We start from the raw sequence: 22,449 nt of genomic DNA on the forward strand, positions 1-22,449 counted from the left end.
AGTCATAATACCATGTGCTTTGATCACAATTATTTTGACACGAACTGGTATCAGCACTAATACATTTTCAGTCTTAATTACAAGAGGCATGTGTGATCTTTCATCACCACCATCAGCAATCTGTATATTTAGGTGATGTGTGTTTCCTCTTCCCAGTTCTTCAATACAACATCCAATTTCGTCATAGCAACAAAAGACAAAACACATCAATCCAAATAAACATTCTGTGTCAGTTTATATCATCCACACATGCACACATTACATCTTCCATACAGTTAGTGAGGGTACGTCTGTAAGTTCTCCATATTTATCCATACACTCTCACAGACAAAAATTCCATAAAGACAGACAAAACCAATATCAAACAAGGTGATAGGGCAGGTGGACATGATGAAGAGCAAAAGCAAGCAAGGTAAAAAGTTTCCCTAATTTCCCTAATCTCTTCTCTGTACGTTAATACCCCAAGGGCTATCATACACAATGTTCTTCCATCAACTGTCAATGGACATGGCCACTACACAGCGCAGAAGGTAAGGAAGCAAAGCCTATGGTTTTAACCCCAGAGATGCCAACACTAAAGTGTTGCAAATAGTACTTTCAAGAATCAAAATTAGTAGGATGACCATAAAAATTAGAAATCAACTAAATACTTAAATTCATGACCGATTCTGAGAATGACAAAATGACACTTATCAAGAATGAAGCTTAAATTTCACATACTTCCATCAGATCTCCAAATTATCAGCACTGCATTTCTTCTTTTTGTTTCTTTTTGGACAATCAAAGAAAATATCTTTTTAACTGCAGATCCAAAATGTAATGAATTTTCTTCAATTTCATAAAATTTCTAGTGCAATAGCATTGGCGTAGTCCAAGGCTAAAATTCATAGCGACTTGTCTCGACTACAAACGCAAGCAATGCAAAATTAGCATCAAGGTAAAAGCCTTCAATGTGACAGGGTATTACCACCATACAGACCCCCCCATCAGTCACACTAAAGGCCCAGTTGTGGCATTTCAAGCACCTGTGATAATAATAATAACCCCATTTATAACATTCACTAAGTGAATGCTTATAGTTCTAACAATCCAGTTATTATCACCTGGATGACCCGAGTTCCTTGTGAGGTGGTAGAAGGTCAATAGTCACATGACTTTTACCATGGGTACGTATTTTCTGATGGGTGAACCGGGCAGTTTTGAACAAACTCGCTTGCCTAAGGTGAGACAACATATATCACATGTGCAGCAGGACTCAAAACCTAGAAACTCTCAGGAGTCAAGCTGATAAACATGGTCGCCCATCCAAGGACTCGGCGCACTCAACTTTGCTTAAGTTTATCTTTGATTTCAATCTCATGTTTGACGATTTCAATTCTAATCTTCTGCCTGCTTCAACCAGACCGTTTGTTTTGAGCAACCTTTAGAATTTGTGGAAGTGGAGCAATGGAAAGCTCTGACCCTGACTTACCAATATACCCAAAATTAGAAACATGTAATCACAGTTGACAGAGCAAGTAAAGTGTATACAAAAGTTGAGCTGTATTGAAAATGAACAATGAATACTGAATACCATGCAATGTCCAATTGTCCTTATCACCAGAAGTCTCCAGTTCAATCAACATATACACACATACAACATGGCACCAAATCAGGATCAAAGTCATGTGGTTCTGTACACCAACCTTTTTTCAGCTTAAAAGTAAATAACAAAAACCTAACCTGACTGACACATAAACAGAGTGGACACCTGTCCAAATACCAGTGCCAAAGACCCTATTTCATCATTCAAATTATTCACTCATCATTTTCTAATCATAATTACAAAAATCTCCATTAATACAATTTTTCATCGTCACATTAACTCTTTTTCTGTTTAGTTTGTACACCCAGATACACAGAAAATACATCCTGCATAAATTAAATAAATAAATAAATCCCCTTCAAAGAATAGCATGTGATAATCAAAGGATACTACCAGTACTCAAACATGGCAGTCAACTTTTTAGATAGAATAATTACAATCTTCAGTTTGTGTAACAGTCATGTGAAGTGTAACTCAGGCGTAACATAAGTAGATCATCAACATGATCAGGTGCCCAATTCATAAATGGATCTGTGTTTGTCTTAGCTTTACATTTTCCTAAGAATCTTTTGATATTTTAGTTACCTGCAGCATAAATGTTCCTTCACTGACGACAACAAATACAGTGACTTTCTACTTTACAGAAACCGATGTAGATAAATAGTAATCAGATAATTTTTAATGCATATTTTTGGGCATTATTTGAGCACACATGAAGCAAGATGTGGAATAAAATGCACTTAATTACAGAAAGAAATATAATCTCTCTCCACATAGCAAATCTTGTACAACAATAAAATCTGCAATTCATTTTCATGTCAGTATTTACATGTATATACAATGTACAAAAATTCAAAATTACAGTTATCTGCATCAACATATTGCTTCCTATCTGTGCTACCTGGCACGCCGCAGTAAAATGAGAAGTCCGAGTACCAGAGATAGAAGCGTGATGATGTAGAGATCCCAGTTGGGCCCCAGGTACAGCCTTGGGTCCAGGCGTTGAAATATACCTTGGTAATATTCAATCTGAAACATCAACATTTCACATTAAAGCATATCCAAATATGGCATCTTTCAGTAGCATTTACTGGCAAGATGGATATGGAGTGAGTGAGTGAGTGAGTGAGTGAGCGTTTAATCTGAAACATCAACATCTCACATTAGAGCACATCCACATATAGAGCTTTCAGTAGCATTTGGTGGCAAGATGGATACTTACTGAGTGAGTGAGTGAGAGTGGGCATGGTTTTATGTCTTTTACAGAAATATTCCAGCAATACCACCAGAAATGGGCTTCATACACTGTATCCATATGGGGAATCGAACCTTTGGCATGACAAGCAAACACCTTTACCACAAGCCTACCCCACTGACTCAGGTAACTGCAGAAGAAATATAGTCAGCTGTACATCATTTGTCCTTGCGTTGCAAAGGATTCAATCCACAAATCTCACCTCTTTGTTGAAGACATCAAAGCCATAGAAGAGTCCAAGTTTGACCAGTGCCAGGGTTACTGGAACCTGGGCATCCATGCTGGTCTCTGCTGCTAGGTCGTAGAAGCGTTTTGCCAAATGTACATCCTGAAGTACAAACAAATTGGCATCATTAAACTTAAAGTGTTCAGGGGGGATACAGTCAATCACTGGGCATTTGAATTACCTCCCCTACACTGTAACATCATACCCATAAGGTTCTTGAAAGCATGTAGAAGTTGGTATTCAAGTATGAGACAGAATATTATGGATGTCAATTTCTTCTTTATGATGCCATTCAACCGATGAAGAGGCAAGGTATAACCCAGAGATGTTGGAGAATGATTGGAGATCCTGACCATAATGTAATCTGCATTTCCAACATATCATACTTGAAGTTTGAGCATATATGCTGGACACATACCAGTAATTGATATGAAACCATCTGTCAATAGCTAAAGTTTCCTCAAGTGAGAGAGTAAGCGAGTTTAGTTTTACGCCGCACTCACCAATATTCCAGCAATATGGTGGCAGTCTAGTCTGGACCAGATAATACAGTGATCAACAGCATGAGCATAGATCTGCGCAATTTGGAACCAATGACATGTGTCAACCATGTCAGTGAGCTTGACCACCCGATCCCATTAGTAACCACAAACCCAGTCTCTTTTATGGCAATCATGGGTTGCTCAAGGCCTATTCTTTCCCGGATCTTCCCAGGCAGTTTCCTCATGACCAACATTGATGGGTACAATACCTGTCTAAGTCCTAGGCCTCTCTCGTGCATGTAGCCCAGGTTGAACATGGCCTGTGCACTGTGCTGTTGCTCTGAGGCCATGCGGTAGTGATTGGCTGCCGACTCATAGTCGATGTCTGTCCCGAACCCATAGTAGTGGTAGTCTCCCATCTTCACCCGTGCCCATGTGGAACCTGCAAGACAGATGTCATGTTACAGTCAGTGTTCTTGGATTAATGCAGCAATCTGGGCAAACAGAATACAGATTGAAATGTAGTCATTCATTGGAAGGGAGATAATCCCGAGATTAGTAAACTACAGAATTAAATAAGTCTGACACCACATTTTGCATAGTGAAACATTATGTTTATTTTATGGTGTCTTACTGATGAGCTGAATCTGTTTGGATAATTCAAGACTTCGCAAGGCCATACAAGCTCTAGCAATACTAATTAATATTACAGGCAAGATTAATATGTCCAAATTAATTGTTCATCTAGACTCGGACTTTGCTGGAACATTGCTGAGTGCGGCGTAAAACTAAACTCACTCACCCAAACTAATTGTAGTCTCTGAAAAACTATCAAGAGACCCTCAAGCATTTGTCAACAGTGGCATAGCTACCATTATAAAAAAAACCTGGCTTACATATGATTGTTGCTAAAAAGGGTCTAAATATGCAGCTTTGCAACCTATTGGGCTTACACAAAAAATATGGCTTGCTATGCTCCTGGTCAAGATACAATGATGAAAGCATTACCTTGAGATGCTGCTCGTGTGTACTGCAACAGTGCCCTCTGGTGCACTTCGAAATCCTCGAACAGCTTACTCTCACCTAGAAACAACATCCCTTGAGTACAGGCAGTTGCAGAAACACAACAGTAAAGACGGGAAAGCTATTGTGCAGGCAAGTCAGTAAACCAGTTTTACTGTGCAGAATCGCACAGTGGTTGAGAATTGCACAGTGGTTTTCTGTTGTTATCTGTCAGCTAAAGGTTCAAGTCTAATGGCTTTTCTCAGTTGTCTCATATGTAGTACAATTATATCCTGATAATGTGTTTCATATGTTGTGGCCCTTGGTTTGCCACATTTCAGTAGAAACTGAAATTGTGATCTCTTCATATACAAGTACTTTTAATGGAAAATATGTTGTGTGATGTGCTCCAAAACCGTTAGAGCTTGTAGTTTTACCTTATCAGGGGTAACAGGACCTAACAACTTCTTGACTGAACTTGCATGCACCCATTAAGAGACCCACTCCTTGAAACAACTCGTTCCCTATCACTGCCAACCCCTCCTCTTCCCCACCCCTCAACTCCCCTCCCCTTTCAAAAATCACAAATCCAGTTCTGCATCTGATCACACAATAGTTGGTAATACAATAAGCATGACATTCTTGAAAAATAAACTCCACTCAGAGACAAAGAGTCGTTGTGAAAATTCATCAGTTAAACTATTAAATCTCTTGTAATATTTTCCACATACCATTATCAAGAATGTAAGCAACGTTGGACTGTGCTACTTCATATCCGAGTTCTGCGAGGAAGGTGTATTTAATAAGAGAAGCATCTACTTGTCCTTCTTTGTACAGACGATGAGCATCCATTAGCATCTCCGACCATCGGCCTCTCTCAGCAACATTCTTGAACAGCTGCAATCATACATGTTCTCACTTGATGTCACATACCACATGATCAACAGAGGCAATAACCATCATATCGATAACTCATATACCATCAAAACCCTCGGTTAATACAGTAAGTCGGTATTCTATGATCTTATTTAACACACTCATCAATATTTCAGCTATATGTCAATATTCCAGTCTGAACGAGACAATCCAGAGATAAATAAATCATGAGCATCAATCTTGTAATTGGGATGCCATGAAATATGTCAACCAATTCAGTGAGCCAGACCACCGACCCTTTAGACATTGCTTATGACAATGATGGGTTCTGATGATCAACTCTAATCCAGATCTTCAAGGGTCTGCATTCTAAGACTCACCTCTACAGCTGTGTGGCAGTTCCGAATCACTCCTGTTCCTGTAGCATGCATCTGTGCCAGGTTGTAGTAAGCCAGGACATGGCCACCTTGTGATGCCAAGTTGAAATACTTCACTGCCACCTTATAGTCTCGTCTCACTCCCAAACCACCTGGAAACAGCCATGTCCATGTCAAATGATTTGGTATAGATTTTCAGAAAGAGAGTTTTCTTGGAACTCACTATGAGCAAGGCACATTCTTTTGAAACAAACTATGACTGTATGCCATAGTAATCTCCCTTTGATCATGCCACATGCTGTATGCTGAGTGTGCAAAATCCATAAAAACTAATAAACCTTTTGGTAACTCAGTTCAATGTTTGTGCTGTACATTCGCAAAGCTAATCTATTTCGTTGCATCCGTTGTCAATTCTTATATGCATATTGGATGCATGAATTTGCATCCTGTAAATCCCTGGCAGTGTAACCCTCCAACTTGTCAATCAGATGATCTACTGTCTTACAATAATCCTTGCTCTTCTATATGATAACAAATAGCTCACGAACATACAGTGTCACAGAGTCAGATGTTGATTGTCTTCCATTGATCAATACATTGAGTTTCTATGTGCATTTAATGATTTTTGAAGTCAAGTGAAGTGTGTGACCTGATGCCAGCCTGGAACCAAGATGTGAATGTCACAAGGCCCAAATGTTTTAATCTGGACATCCCTGATCAGGGTTGTGACCTGTCAACAGGAAGTCTAGAGGGCACAGGATCACTGGGGTAGTTGTATACTCCACACAGGCCCCAGTGTTAAAGGCCAAGGGTCTAAACATACTACAGAGAGTACACTGGATATCCCTGATTATAGTAACCTCACACAACACGCTCATGGCACTGACAGCATATTGTACCCCACTGAGGGGTGTGATCAACTTACTGAAGTGCATGATTCCAAGCTGCAGCTGTCCATCCACCCAGCCCTGGTCAGCTGCCATGGTGAAAAATCTCACTGCCTTTGTCAAGTCCTACAGGAGAGATACACATCTCAAATACTGTTCACATTCCAAAGAATGCTGTCAGGGCTTCTCTAGTTATAACATGTTTTACTGCAGACCATGAGTAGGTTTTGTTGACCTGAAGAACTCAATAAAAAATAAAATCCCAAACATATGTATCCACAATTAACACAGAAAGATGTGGTGAAGACAATGCAGCCTTCTATCACATCAAAATCTGTGGAACCCCTAAATTTTAAACGTAAGGTCATGATCAAATGGCATTCATAGCTGATTTCAAAACCTAAACATCAATAAAATATATCATAAAAGTTTTTCATCATCAAACACATCAGCAGTTTCACATGATTCATAATCCAGTCGATATTACAGGGATTGGAGTCAACAGAAACCAACCACTAGCACTATGTTAGGAGAGCTGTTGTTTACCTTGTCAACTCCCATGCCATTCATGTACATCATCCCAAGGCCGGTCTGTCCTACTGGGTTACCCTGTCAAACAGAAAGATACAGTGAGCGTTTATCATGAAGTCATACAAAACTCCTCTCACACAATGTGACAGTCTGTTCATTAACGTTAAGTATTCAAACTATGTGATGGTACGGTCTAAGTAAACTTAGTCTCAGTGTATTTCGCTACACTCCACCACTGAGTTTAACAAAAGAAGAAGGTCACGTCAAGTAACCTTTGAGTGACCAATGACCATCCTATCAAACAGGAGACGGTTAAATAGATTTAACCAATCACACAATGGCTACTATTTAGGGATCGCAGGGACTTTCAAAATATTCAGGTCACTGACACAGATCTCTCCGCAAACAAAAATCTGTATTTAACACACTTATTTGACCTGCATATATATGCTTTGGGGTTTCTGTTGACATGGTTACCATTAGCTAATATTTCCGCAAGATAGCATCCTTGAATATTGCCAAAAACACCATTTTCAGCGACTGTTTACTCACTGTTGTAATGGTTGTACGTACACTGTGTGCATCACCCGGAAGCAAGCGTATGCTAAATAGCATTCGGAATCTTTGGGGTACGAAACCTTTTCGAGATAAAAGTTCAAAAGGTATGTGCTAATGTGCATTTTCGCGATTTGGTAAGCTGTGTTCTGATTGGTCAATCTCAAAGGTTACCTGATGCAACCTCCCATAAGGTTTTGTTAGACTCAGTAGTGGAGTGTGACAAAAAGTACTGAAGATAAGTTTACTTAGACTGTGTGATGGCACTGCAAGACACTGAAGCCTGAACCAGACAATCCAATCATGGAGTCATCCAGATCATCATGGTAAAATGATTTGCCAACCATATCATCATAATAAACTATACCCAGTCCATGTGGACTTAAAAACAGTGGTACCTATTATGAGCATGGCCACACTGTTTTTCCCGCCATAAAACAGTCATCATATGATCAATTGTCATCTCATGGAAAACCATGCAATGCTGGCAAGTCAACATGTGCTCTGTTGACAATATGTTTGAGCATTTCATTATATTTAGAAGATATGAAGAAATTCTCCTCAGGAATTACCTTGTCTGCAGCATTCTTGAAGTAGTGGAAGGCCGTCATGTTATTCTGCTTTACCACTGGGCTCCCCTCTGTGTACATCTGTGTAGAACAACAGGGATCATACTCCAGTAGTGGGATCAAACAATGTCTAGTACTTGTCTACAATAGTTCAATACCGCAATACTGCAATCACATACTGTCTAGTACTTGTCAACAATAGCTCAACTCTCCAATACTGGGATCATATACTGTCTAACACGTGTCAACAATGGTTCAATACTCTAATACTGGGATCAAACAATGTCTAGTACTTGTCAATAATAGTTCAATACCCCAATACTGTGCTCACATACTGTCTCGTGCTTGTCAACAGTGGTACATTAACTATATGATATCCATGATATTCTATAACTAGATGGGATTTTGAGATTATGATAATGCTTGGATGCTTGTTCCACTCCCTTGTAAAATGTAATACTGTAATCTTGCAATTGTAATTGTAATTTTTGTATTTTTTCCCAAATTATAATAATAGTAGCATATTTGGTCTGCCTAGTATTTGTATATCCATACCTTGGTGTGCTGAAAGCACTGTCAAAATTTGATTATTATTACTCTGAATAACCTACACATGTAGAATATCGTGGATGTCAAATAGTTAATGTACCACTTAATGCAGAACTGCTGCAAAATGAAAGTCTTGGTTCCAATTCACAAAATGTTTTTACCCCACATATAACTGTCATAATGGTTTGTATCTCTGTACTGGCTAGAAAGCAGAATAATTACCTGATTTCATTTATATCTATCTCATGAATTGCAAACTCCCATAACTCAGTTGAACATGTGATATTTTCAGTCCCTAACAATTCCCCCTATATGAAGGTTAAGTGTTTGCTGGTAGACGTACCTTGCCCAGGTAGGCCAGAGCATTGGCATTCCCCGACTCAGCAGCCATCAGGAAGTACTGGAGGGCTTGCTGCAGAGACAGAGAGGGAGATGTAAACATAAGTATAGATAGGACATACTGAGGTACTTTACACTAAAGGATGCTATCTAAGTGAATTGTGATGGTGTGATTTCAGAAAATTTAATTTGGTAAAATCCTGATGAGCTGAAATTAAGGTGTATGACAAAGGAATTCACAGAACTGTCCTACACGATGCAACCAGGAAAACTGTTGTGATGGCTTACCTCATGGTTGATGGCCACTCCTCGACCTCCCTGGTAGTACAGCTGTCCTAGCACCACCTGAAATAAGTACAGTACGGTACAAATGGTGTATGATATGGGGATGCTACAGTACTATACAGATGGTGTGCGAAATGGGGATGCTACAGTACTGTACAGATGGTGTACGAGACGGGGATGCCACATTTTGAATGGCATGGGGATGTTTACAGATGGAGTACAACATGAGGATGCTCCTGTACTGTACAGATGGTGTACGAAATGGGGATGCTACAGTACTGTACAGATGGTGTACGAAATGGGGATACTACTGTACTGTACAGATGGTGTATGACAGGGGATGCTACAATATTGTACAGATGGTGTACAACATGAGGATGCACTATACTGTACAGATGGTGTGCGAAATGGGGATGCTACATTAGTGTACAGATGGTGTACAACATGAGGATGCTACAATACTGTACAGATGGTGTATGACGGGATGCTACAATACTGTACAGATGGTGTATGAAATGGGGATGCTACAATACTGTACAGATGGTGTATGACAGGGGATGCTACAATACTGTACAGATGGTGTATGACAGGGGATGCTGCAATACTGTACAGATGGTGTACAACATGAGGATGCTACTGTACTGTACAGATGGTGTATTGTATGAAGAGGTTACAGTGCAGTAAAAATGGTGTGCTTTATGGGAACACTACAACACTGCAATGACAATAACATGTATATGTTCTTTGTCACTATTCCAGTCAACATTAGGAAAATACACAAGCCTTGACACCTCAGAAGCCCCCCAGTGTTTAGGAACTCCAGACTGACCAAGAACTTTCGTCCTTTACACTTGAGATCTGTCCTGGGGTCTCTTATTGGGATAGAGGACTAAAGACTGACCTGTGCCTGGACATCCCCCTTGTCAGCCAGGAAGTGGTAGTACTGCAAGAGGTCATCATCCAAGAGGGGGCTGTTGCCTGTCTGACTCTCACTCTCCTCCTGGAGACGGACACGCTGCACTGTGGGGCCACCTGACAGGGACACACTATCTGCCACTGGCAACACAACAAATGGGGATCAGTCTCATAATAAGAATTCATTTATGCAGCACCTAGTATCAACTAACTAGTTGATCACTGGATGCTGTAATCAGAATCTGATCATTATTATACCAGATAGCCCAAGCTGCCTGTTAGGCACTAGGTTATAGTCACGTGACTTTTCTGCTAAATGAACTGTTGAACAGTGGCATTTTACACAAACTCACTTGCCTAAGGTGAGACCACATGTATCACATGTGCTTCGTTGTGGGGCAGGACATTAGTCCAAGAAAATCTAAGAAGTCAAGCTGCCAAACTTGGTCATCCATCCAAGGACTCTACAAGCTCAACCTTGCTTAACTTCAACTGAATCATAACCTGAGCTCTACCCACAGGACCACAAACCACCACAACCATACTCATGGTAATACCCTTCACACAAATAATTTCCAATATCTGATGGAGGACTGAATGTGATGATCCTGGATCATACGTTATACTGATTGTTCTTATGATAACCAATTCATGCTATTAACTGATGACAAAAGGGAGTGCAAGTGAATGCATGGAATAAGGGTCAGAAAGTACTGTATTTTCATTGTGCATAGTAAAACTGCTATTTCATGTATTGTGTCAACATCTATGTTGTATAGTAAGAGACACTGTATTAATATCTGAGTATAATTCAGAATATTTCCAAAAAACAAATAACCAAACATTATTTTTCGGCAATATGTTGGGACTCACCTGTGCCGGCAACTTTCTTGTAGTGAGTGAGGGCTGACTCACATTTGGCCTCTACTCCAACTCCTGCCCAGTAGCGGTAACCCTGTACACATGAAACACACATCAGTACCCATCAACACACACTGACCGACATCAACACACACTGACTGACATCGACACACACTGACCCACACTTACCCACATCAACACACTGACCCACATCAACACACACTGACTGACATCGACACACACTGACCCACACTGACCCACATCGACACACACTGACCCACATCAACACAGTGACCCACATCGACACATACTGACCTACATCAACACACACTGAACCCACATCGACACACACTGACCCACATCGATACACATTGACATACATTGACATGCATCAACACGCATCAATACACAACACTTGTCAACATGCATCAATACACAACACTTGTCAACACACATCAACACACACTCACCTACATCGACACACACTGACATATGTCGACACACATCAACACACAACACTTACCAATACACGTACACATTCACACACACATGCACAGACACAAAATTTGACACACAGACACACATCAACACACACATATCAACACGCATCAATTAACAACACACATTGACACACATCAACATGCAACAAATATCAACACACATCAAAACATGTAATTTATTAACTTTGGAAAAGAGTGGGCAATTTGTACTTCATAACACGTTTAGTGATATCCCAATATCACATCTGAGATACTAGCAATCAGCCTCACACACTGTACCCATACTATCAAGCAAATCTGGATTGTTGGCTATATAAGCAAAATAGTTTAAGCAGTTCCATTAACTGGTTCACATGTTAATTGGTTCATTTTTGACATATCAGACAAAATTCCATGGAAGGTGGAGTAAGTAAAGCCTTAAGCGGGGCTATTTTCATAAAATTATTCCATGGACAAAAACGTGCTAAATAAATTGAAAACTACATGAAGTGAAATCATGTGAGATCATGATCTCCCATCTTACCATTGCCATCTGTGCCAATGGGTCCCCTCCTAGAGCTCCGAAAGTAAAGTAGATCAGCGACTGAATAAAGAACACCAATAATATTAAATCCTGCTTCAGTCTGTACCATGTGCTCTCAATAACACTAAGAAACTAAATCATTAACATCCTGAAAATGCATAATATAGATAAGAAATTGCCCTTATGTATCAAAAAACATCATTTTTTAAAGATTCTGCTCATTGTTTTTATCACCTGCAGAAACCCAACAACAAACCTCTTTAAATTATTAGTAGTAGTACTAATTATTAAAGTCATATTCAAAATTGAGTCCTGTCCAGTTTAGGATTCTGAACGTCAGATGGTGAGCATGTTTTTGCAAGAAAAGTTGATGTGTCTCTGTCAAGGTGAATGAAATCGCACGTTATCACATTTCAAAATGAACAGATCGTGGCTATCTTTCAATGTCCCAGTGATATCTTTCCATGTCATTGATACAAGTTGTTACATCAACTAGTCAAGAGCACATTTCTGACAAGAGACTAATGCCAAGCAACAAGGCTTGGAAGGAGAGAAAGTACTGCAGTTACCATAATAGATGCCAATGGCACACAGAAAATTGACAAAGGGGTGAAAATTGTTGTCAGAGATCTCTGACACAAACATTTTTTATAACAATTGCTATCAAGTATATACATGTTCGGGTGTATCCTTTGTAAATATTCTGTAACATATCAAGCAAAAAAGACATTATTGTATAAATCTTCTGACTTCTGCCTGAAAACACTGCAAACAACTTCATCTAGTTGTTGTTCAGGGAGTACATTTAGAGCAGGTGTTCACTACAGTAAATACAGTAGCACTTGCTGATTTGGACTCGACTCCCCATTAAATCACAACTCTTCCCACAAGTAATAGAGAGCTCTGGACTACCAAGATGTTTGTGTATCCTTTTATGCATGCATCAGTCTGTAGACCTACCCTCGCTTGAGTTGAATTGACACCGAGGCCAGCACTGTACAAGAATCCAAGACCCTGAAAAGGCAGAGTGGAGGTGAGGTATAAAAAAAGAATAACTTTACAGTTTGTTAAACTAAAAGTGCTTTATGGTTCAACTTCTTTATTATACAAGGTCACAAGGGTTGTAGCATATATACGCATAACAGCAGACCGATAACAATGGGTAACAAGATACACAGGTTTCTATTTATTGATGTACAGGCTTCAATTGATTGATGTACAGGTTTCAACTGATTGGTGTGCAGGCTCGAAACGTTGTGACCTTGTATAATAAAGAAGTTGAACCATAAAGCACTTTTAGTTTGATTCCTCCAACTTCTAAATGTCTTTGATACAACTTCACAGTTTGTTGTTCAACATTTTCAGTGTCCCATCGTCCTTGTTCTAGGATGTAATTAATCAAATCAATAGCAGAGTGAGTGAAGATGTTATCATCCAAAGAAAAGTCAACTGAAGACTTGAAAACAGTCCTCTTTCCAAGGACACAGATAATATTATCAATATTACAGATTAAAATATCAACATTTCACCCGAGGAACACAAAGCAAGTCTGGCCTTGACCTCCACATACCAGCTGCCCCGTAGGAGATCCCCTCTTAGACAGGTCTTCAAATATCTCCTTGGCTCGGGACAGATTGTGAGGCAGGTAATCACCAAACAGATGGCCAAAGGCGACCTGCTCTAGTGACTTGGTGTGGTTCTTCTCGGCAGCTTTCAGGAAATGGATGTATGCTCTGAAAACAGATTTCTAAGGTCTGGAAAGTGTTTGAAGACAATCTTTTTATATGCCTGCCCTGGGCTTTAACAGTATATTAGCAGCATTGCAAACTCCCCTGTCCGACCGCCAGGGATGGTCTGTTTGGCTACCAGATGGTCAGTTTTAAAAAGTTGCACATCCGATGGTCTTGGACGAAACTGACATTGAGTGTAATGACTAAAGTCTTGATTGAAACAGAATTGAAAACATTTAGCAGTTTCCCTCCTCTCATTTACCTTCTTATTATTTTTCTTAATCCACAAAATTCTGGACTGGCAAATTTCAAACCAATCTGGTAACTTTTGAGAATTACCAGAAGAGCTGTCTGGCTGAAATTTTCAGACTTTGTAACAGTGACATCAGTGTCACTAAAACAGTTTATGGTGTCCATGTATAAGGATGGACAAGAAATATGGAGAAAAAACTTCTGCTTTGGAGCCAAAATCCCACAACAGCAACGAAGTAAGACTGATAGGGCTTGTGTATCAGAATATATGAATGACTATCTTACCTTGTGTAGTCCTTTGAGAATGTGCCGTTGATCAGAGCTTGACCTTGCCTGTATATTTCGTCAGCTGAAGAAATACAACAGGAAGTTTTATACAGGTCTTGAGTTCAATCTTGAGTTCAATCTTGAGTTCATCCCACTAACTAAATGCAGAAACATAATATAGTCTCCTACCACAGTTGTCTGCAACATGTGTAGTTAAATTGCAAGAAATACAACTTATTTGAAGAGAAACTACTTATAACATGCCATTCCAATGACATTTGTACCACAATCAGTGGTATTTCAGCTACACGGCAACAGTCTGTAAATAATTCAGTCTAGTTCAGGCAGTCCAGTGATCTACATCACGACCATTGATCTACACAACTGAAATACGATGATGTGTCATCCAAGTCAGCAAAACCTGACCACCTGGTCTTGTTACTCGCCTCTTACAACATGTGTTGCTGAAGACCAATTCTAACCCAGATCTTTATGGGTAGCCAAATCATGGTGTATGATCATTTGGCTGACAAGCAAATCTAACCAGGTACTTCTCCCCAAGATGATCAACAGAGAAACAGCATGGTGAATAGAACAGCCTATACATGCATAAAAGCAAAAAGTGACAGGCATGTAGATATATACAAAAAGTTACTTCCCCTTACCTTCTTTCTCCTCTGGTGTGAGTTCAATTTCCTCTAAAGGCTCCTCTACAGACAGATCCTCATCTTCCTCATCTGATAACACAAGTAATTTGACTTTTCCATTAAGGAGTACAATCTTACAATATCACCATCATGAAAAGATGGATCAATTACAGTGTCACAGTTGCCCAACGTCTGTGTCTGGACGTGTCAATCAATAAACTGGACTACTTTAATAATGTCTTCCTCAACATGCTGGTGTACTAGGTCAATATTTTCGACAAATTAAGCAATCTGCTAGACGTTCTTGGTTACCATGGAATCAAGAAACATTATAGTGAGCAATCAAGTGCAAACTATTGGTCCTTGAGCTTAACCTTCAGTAAATGCTTAACACACAATTCTTTCATATTTTCCTCACAATTAATTGCTGTAAAGTGTCCAACAAGATACCAAAAAGGAATAATTATTTTCTGTTGCTCTTTTTTTCAAAATAGGAGAGGGTTGTGGTCAAGATAAAGGGATACTGTTAAAGTAATGAATCCTTTCCCATGGAAAACATCACTCTGGTTAAAGTTGTTAGGAAAAGGTAGGAGGCTGAAAAGGTATCAGAAATGTTGGATAGGTACTGAGCTCAACTGGTATAAGCAAAAGGTACTAATGATAATGGTTTTATTCAATTTTTCCAGATCATTTCACAGATTGATACATGATGATAAATAATGAACTTGTGTATTTAGTTTAGGGGGGAGAGGATTTTCTGTTAGTTTTTTTTGCTTCCAATGAAGGATTTGTATTAGGAACATTGAGAATCAAACTGCTGTCCTCATGTTTGACTTTGAGGATGACATAGCCAGGTAACAAAAGAAAATGATCACACAAAGCTATGTCTCCTCACAAGTTGTACTGGCAGGTGACTAGAGAGCTGACTACCAATACAGTGTGTGACATTTGTAGAACACTTACACATCTGGAGGTCTGACATGGCTGCAAAATGCGCCGCAGCGAAGGCCTGTAACAGTCTTCCTGCTATTTGAACAAGAATACACTGAATGCATAACAGGTGCAGATACTGTAGCAAGTACGGGACACAACTAGTGGGGGTCTGATTAATTGAAAAGTTCAAAGATTGGTCACAATGACTTAACGACCAAGCAATCAATGATATTTTCTCTTAATCAATCACAACAATATTTTGTCAGCTTTTAGCATGAACAACATTGTTCACAAGGTTGGTTTTGTCTGTTACATTTCATCAGCACTACAAGCACATTCATTGTCATGAATTAATTTATCTTAAAGACTCCAGGAAATTTATGTTCCTAACATACCAAAATTTGTATGTGCATTTTTCGCAATTTGCCCCAAACCCCAAAGAATTACATGTTTCTTCAAGACTTTTTGTGCATTAACAATCATAACCAGGAGAATTCGATACATGATGCTAACCATTTGTTTTCGATGTTTGACAGGTCCTAATGAGGCAATCACCAATTTTGAGATTTTAACCCATTCCCAACACTTGACACAATAGAGTCACTTGACCTTAATTAGTGTCATCAGGTGAGAAGGTCTGGTATCAAGCAAGTACGTCAATGAACAAACAAGCAGTTCATGGAGAAGCAACATGAGTCCTGATTTACATGTTCATAGCATATCAACATTCTTAAGTCTTTGATAGGCAATATTGTTATGGCTGGTTGCAATATTACAAGCGAGTGAGTGAGTGAGTTTAGTTTTAAAGCCGCTGTTAGCAACATTCCCACAGTATCACAACAGAGGACACCAGGAATGAGCTTCACACATGTTAACTCAAACTCGGGTCTTTGTTGTGACGAGTAAACACTTTACACTTTTAAATGTTACGAATGCTTTGTGGATTGGGATGTTGGTCTTCCATGGATTAATTTAATGCAAACTATTTACTTATTTCTAATGTCACACACAGTGGTAGGCATATCAGTAACACAAGTTTGTGAAATAATCTTGTTAATATTAAGGTGTCATAAATATATATATGATATATAGGTATATAGGTATCAATCTGAATACATGTACTTCAATTTGATAACGATTCTATGTTAACGAATGACATATGTGCATGAGTGTGTGAAGAATGAAATACTGTGGAAAAGTACTGTTTCAATAAACACAAGAAAAAACACCTTTATAAAAAATAACAAGGAAACATGGAAATGGGGAAAACATTGGTGCAACAGATACAGCCCAGGGAATAGGTAAAACAGCATTATGACACCATAAGACAGGAGACAGGTAAACAGCATAACGCCATCAGAAATACAGGCAACACTGCACAACACTGCATTACACATATGCACAGGTGGTAAGGGCAAACACAGCATAACACTGCAATATGGTGGGGGTGGGGCAGCAAAAGTGAGGTATTTCCATAGTCACAGTGTCTGACGCTTCACACTGTCATGCAGGCATCTGAAAGTGGTAATGCAGGATTGTTACCAGTATGACTTGTTAATATGCTTTCAACATCTATATGTGACAGTGTCTGAAGTTAAGTCTACGTCCCTGTCATAGATCTGACATTAAAACAAATGATCAAGTGAGTTGGATTTTATAACATTTTTAGCAAATATTCCAGGGAGGGAGTTTATTTTCATGCCACTCTCAGCAATATTCCAGCTATATGGCAGCTGTCTGTAAATAATCAAATCTGAACCAGACAATCCAATGATCAACAGAATGAGCATCGATCAGCATAACTGGGAACCGATGACATGCGTCAACGAAATAAACGAGCCTGTCCACCCGATCAAGTTAGTCACCTCTTATGACAAGCAGTCGCTTTCCATGGTAAGCATAGGTTGTTAAAGGCAGATTCCAAATATTCCAGCAATATCACAGTAGAGGAAATCAAAATGGGCTTCATGCATAATACCCAAGTTGGGAATCGAACCCAGGCCTTGAGTGACTTAGCAGCTTGGCTAACACCCCATATTAAAACATGAAGATGTACTTTGACCGGATTAATCATAATCCTACAACAGAAAACAGTCAGGACCCAAGAACCTTAATTTCAAACACTGCGGGATATATACTAGAAAGATTTTCTCAAACACCTGATTATGTCTTGTTCATGTGACTATAGTTAATGTGCATTGCTTGTTTTGAGTAGTATATAAGGTCATTTGCTTAGCAAGAGTTTAGGGATCCATGCAAACTAATTGAGTTATTTAGTGGTTTACTCCCTTAGGACTTTATTTTTTAATTACTTGGTTTACAGATTTTTAACAAAACTTATGAAGTTGGTAAGGGATGGGCGAAATATGGAAACATGGAGATGTTATTTAAACACAGATATGATTTGTGTAATTTTTGTTTGTAAGGCATAAAATAGTTTCAGTGAATATTTAAAAGGTAAGATATGCTATTTATTTATTTTTTTGTGTGTGTGTGTTAATGTTTTTGCATTTTTATCACGGCAGCGGCACATATTGGCAAAAACAACAATATAAAAATAATTATTTTTTTCCCACTTTCTTCACATTTCAGGTCAGCAGAATCTATAAACCAAGTAATAAAAAATAGGTCTCAGGATTTCTCTGATAAATATCTCACTGTATACTTTCTATATAGTGATACTTACGCAACTTTCTGTAACAATAGAGCAGTGCCGTGGCAGGTCTCCATGAAATGGCATCATTACGGTACCCATGCTTGGAATAAACTGAATGTACTGACCACCCAGTAAACCCCATTTATACAGAATGAAGGACATTGACGATCCGAATTGAAGACAGTTTGTATATTTCTCAGTGAGTTTGCATTAAGCTCCCTTAATTTCCAGACTGCATTAGTTTCTTGGGCCCAGGGGTGCGATTCACAAAGCGTTCGTAGTACTACGATATTCGTAAGTCTGTTATGAACAGTATACTAACAATTGCTCATAACACAACGAACACTATGCGGATCGATACAAGATTCTTTCATTTGAAAACTTTATCCATAAGAGCTTTATTTGAATTTAATTAAACTATATTCTAGTCAAATATGGTGATGATATACACTAAAAAGGCTGATTTTGTCAGTGATGACAAATGATGTATGGCATGACTAGAGTTTCGTATCATTCAGCACATTAAAGTCAAGCTGGTGTTTCATACAACAATACCCAAAGTGAAATCTGATGAATTCTGTATCAGTCGTGTTTAGCAGTTTATTACAAGTTTCAAGTGAGTTTCAAAGTATGATTTTACTCCGCTATTAGCAATATTTCAGCAATATCATGAAAGTACAGCAGACAGAGGAAATGAGTTTCACATGGTATACCCATATCGAGAATCGAACCTGAGTCTCTGGTCTGACAATGCAACACATTAACCACTTAGCGACCTCAAAGTCCACAGGTTCAAAGTATGCAAATCATGTGCAATATTGCACTACCAACTGTAAACCTTCTTTCTAACCATTTCTTTGCAGAATTATGGACAGGAGTGTCAAAATAAATGGTGATATACATTTTTATTCTACTTTTACATCAGATAAAAAAAATGTTTGTAGTAACTTCAACAATAGTGTTTCACTAGCAAGACTGACAATACATCACTGATACATGCACGGTGTTAATAATAATGATAAACATAATAACAGGGCTCCAGATAAGGAGCAAATATGCTAGTTACTCCTAAAAAAATGCAACTACTCAATAACTCATACATGAACAGACATGGGAATAAACACTGTTGTATCAATCCTGGTTCTGATGCTATACTTTCTTGATTAATAATTTGTTTGTGATTTGAATAGTCAGTGTCAAAGTTGTGTAGTAAGACAGATGAATTGTCGTCTGTGATGTAGTTAAAAGATGAGGACAGATGCTCCAGGTGTAGCAGTAGAATCAATAGCATCACATGGCAAATACTATCATATGTACTTGGAAGAACAAGCACCTGTCAGTTGTATAAATACACTACAGTATCTGTATCTGTGTAACAAGTTGTACCGTCAGTAGGGTTGTATTGATGCATTGTACATTCTGTGTATAATATATGTCTTATCAGATATAACCAGCATTTCACAAGAAGCAGGAATCCTTCCCTATTCTACACAGAACATTAATCTTGGAAGCCCAGGGAGAGCTTTATCTATGCAAATACAGAGCCTACTTTATGTCCTACAAGGCCTGTAACAATACACAATAGTATGATGTATCCACAGTCCATCAAGAGCTACCATCACAAGGCCTGTACCAGTAGACAATAGTAGCCACGGTTCGTCAAGAGCTACCATCACAAGGCCTGTACCAGTACACAATAGTAGCCATGGTCCATCAAGAGCTACCATCACAAGGCCTGTACCAGTACACAATAGTAGCCATGGTTTGTCAAGAGCTACCATCACAAGGCCTGTACCAGTAGACAATAGTAGCCATGGTCCATCAAGAGCTACCATCACAAGGCCTGTACCAGTAGACAATAGTAGCCATGGTCCATCAAGAGCTACCATCACAAGGCCTGTACCAGTACACAATAGTAGCCATGGTTTGTCAAAAGCTACCATCACAAGGCCTGTACTGATACACAACAGTAGCCATGGTCCATCAAGAGCTACCATCACAAGGCCTGTACCAGTACACAATGGTAGCCATGGTTTGTAAAAAGCTACCATCATCAGGCCTGTACCGATACAAAATAGTATCAATGGTTCATCAAGAGGCACCTTCTCAAGGCCTGTACCGATACAGAACAGTTATTATATTATCACTATATTATCCATGGTACATACACGTAGCATGCTGTACCATAAACAGGACTGCAGCATTGCACAGTAGTACTGTGAGAATCACCATAAAAATACAGCAAGAAAACCATCATTGCTAATATCTAAAAGGTTTGTAACATCATAGAAAAGATGAGTCATTAGGCCAAACTCTGATACTAAATGACACATACAAGATATGAATATCACATCATGTGACATAAATATGAAAAAGCCCTTAATGTATCATGATTACACAATGCCCTTATCTGGACTACTGGTTGTCCGACTGCCAAGGAGGTCACGGTGGCTGAGTGGGTAAGGCAGCTGATTTTGAGTGCTGGTGATTAGGTGCCTGACTCATTTGAATCCTGGATGGAACTCAGCCAAAATATAATAGAATTTGTACTTTACAAAGAAAGTGAGTGAGTGAGTTTAGTTTTACGCCGCACTCAGCAATATTACAGCTATATGGCGGCGGTCTGTAAATAATCGAGTCTGGACTAGACAATCCAGTGATCAACAACATGAGCATCGATCTGCGCAATTGGGAACCGATGACATGTGTCAACCAAGTCAGCGAGCCTGACCACCCAATCCCGTTAGTCGCCTCTTACGACAAGCTGAGTCGCCTTTTATGGCAAGCATGGGTTGCTGAAGGCCTATTCTACCCCGGGACCTTCACAGGTCTTACAAAGAAAGTGTAATCTCAAATATGACATGTTATCTTCGATGTACCATACATGGTATGTGCCAAACCATCACTCCAATGATAGTTAGATCCACTGACACAAGCTTATTAAAAGCAAATCTACTGATTGAGTCTCTCATCATGCTCGTATTCCTCTTTGACACTGACATTAAAAATGACAATAGAGTATGTCTCTTCAGCACGTCAAACATGAAATATCAACATGGTCTCTGTAAAGAAGAATGTTCTTGCTATACAGAACTCTTTTGAATCTCTATACCATTACAATCTAATGAGGCTAATGGATGGTGTATGGATAGACGCCATGTTGACCATCATACTCAATACCACTATTACTACACACAAGTACAACTGCGAAATATAATGCAGATATCTATGTGTAGTATTACAGCACTATAATCATGATGACTTCACAAACATTGTTAAACGTATTAATGATAAGTTATTACTGATTCAAATAAGAATACCATGACTGCTGATTACTGTCAGTATTAGTCTACCATCAGTGTATATTACTGTTAATAGTGTTATACTATAGTCGATTTAAATACTCAATGACACGCTGATCGTAATTTATACCAACTCTTAGAGGTTTTTGCAGAACTTTTGTCCTAAAAATAAAAAAGATGTTTAACAATCTATCACCAAAATTTTGACCCAGGTCACTACTTGTTATGAGGGAGGAGTGCAGACTGCAGACTTGTGCACATGCTTCTCAAACACCTGGCTGTGCCTTTCTTTGCACTCCTCCCCTGTAAGAAACTGTGAAAAGTGTCAATATCCTAATGATAGTT

The 22,449-nt window shown here is 39.0% G+C and overlaps 1 protein-coding gene across 2 annotated transcripts in view; it reads right to left on the reverse strand.

The window, feature by feature from the left end:
• Positions 1-210: 210 nt before the first annotated feature.
• LOC137293493 (protein sel-1 homolog 1-like) overlaps positions 211-22,449 on the reverse strand; it is a 32,119-nt gene continuing 9,880 nt past the window's right edge. For both annotated transcript variants that reach the window (XM_067824063.1, XM_067824062.1), the window contains 18 exons: positions 15,232-15,303; positions 14,585-14,648; positions 13,888-14,050; positions 13,278-13,331; positions 12,318-12,377; positions 11,307-11,388; positions 10,420-10,574; positions 9,522-9,578; positions 9,238-9,306; positions 8,349-8,426; positions 7,237-7,299; positions 6,729-6,816; positions 5,807-5,955; positions 5,282-5,447; positions 4,557-4,631; positions 3,818-3,990; positions 3,043-3,168; positions 211-2,614 (listed from right to left, as the gene is read on the reverse strand). In XM_067824063.1, the coding sequence (XP_067680164.1) occupies positions 2,483-2,614; positions 3,043-3,168; positions 3,818-3,990; positions 4,557-4,631; positions 5,282-5,447; positions 5,807-5,955; positions 6,729-6,816; positions 7,237-7,299; positions 8,349-8,426; positions 9,238-9,306; positions 9,522-9,578; positions 10,420-10,574; positions 11,307-11,388; positions 12,318-12,377; positions 13,278-13,331; positions 13,888-14,050; positions 14,585-14,648; positions 15,232-15,303 (1,826 nt within the window). In that variant the 3' untranslated portion in view covers positions 211-2,482. The remainder of the gene's footprint in view (positions 2,615-3,042; positions 3,169-3,817; positions 3,991-4,556; positions 4,632-5,281; positions 5,448-5,806; positions 5,956-6,728; positions 6,817-7,236; positions 7,300-8,348; positions 8,427-9,237; positions 9,307-9,521; positions 9,579-10,419; positions 10,575-11,306; positions 11,389-12,317; positions 12,378-13,277; positions 13,332-13,887; positions 14,051-14,584; positions 14,649-15,231; positions 15,304-22,449) is intronic.

Source organism: Haliotis asinina, chromosome 8 (genome assembly GCF_037392515.1).
Source record: "Haliotis asinina isolate JCU_RB_2024 chromosome 8, JCU_Hal_asi_v2, whole genome shotgun sequence".
Lineage (NCBI taxonomy): Eukaryota > Metazoa > Mollusca > Gastropoda > Lepetellida > Haliotidae > Haliotis > Haliotis asinina.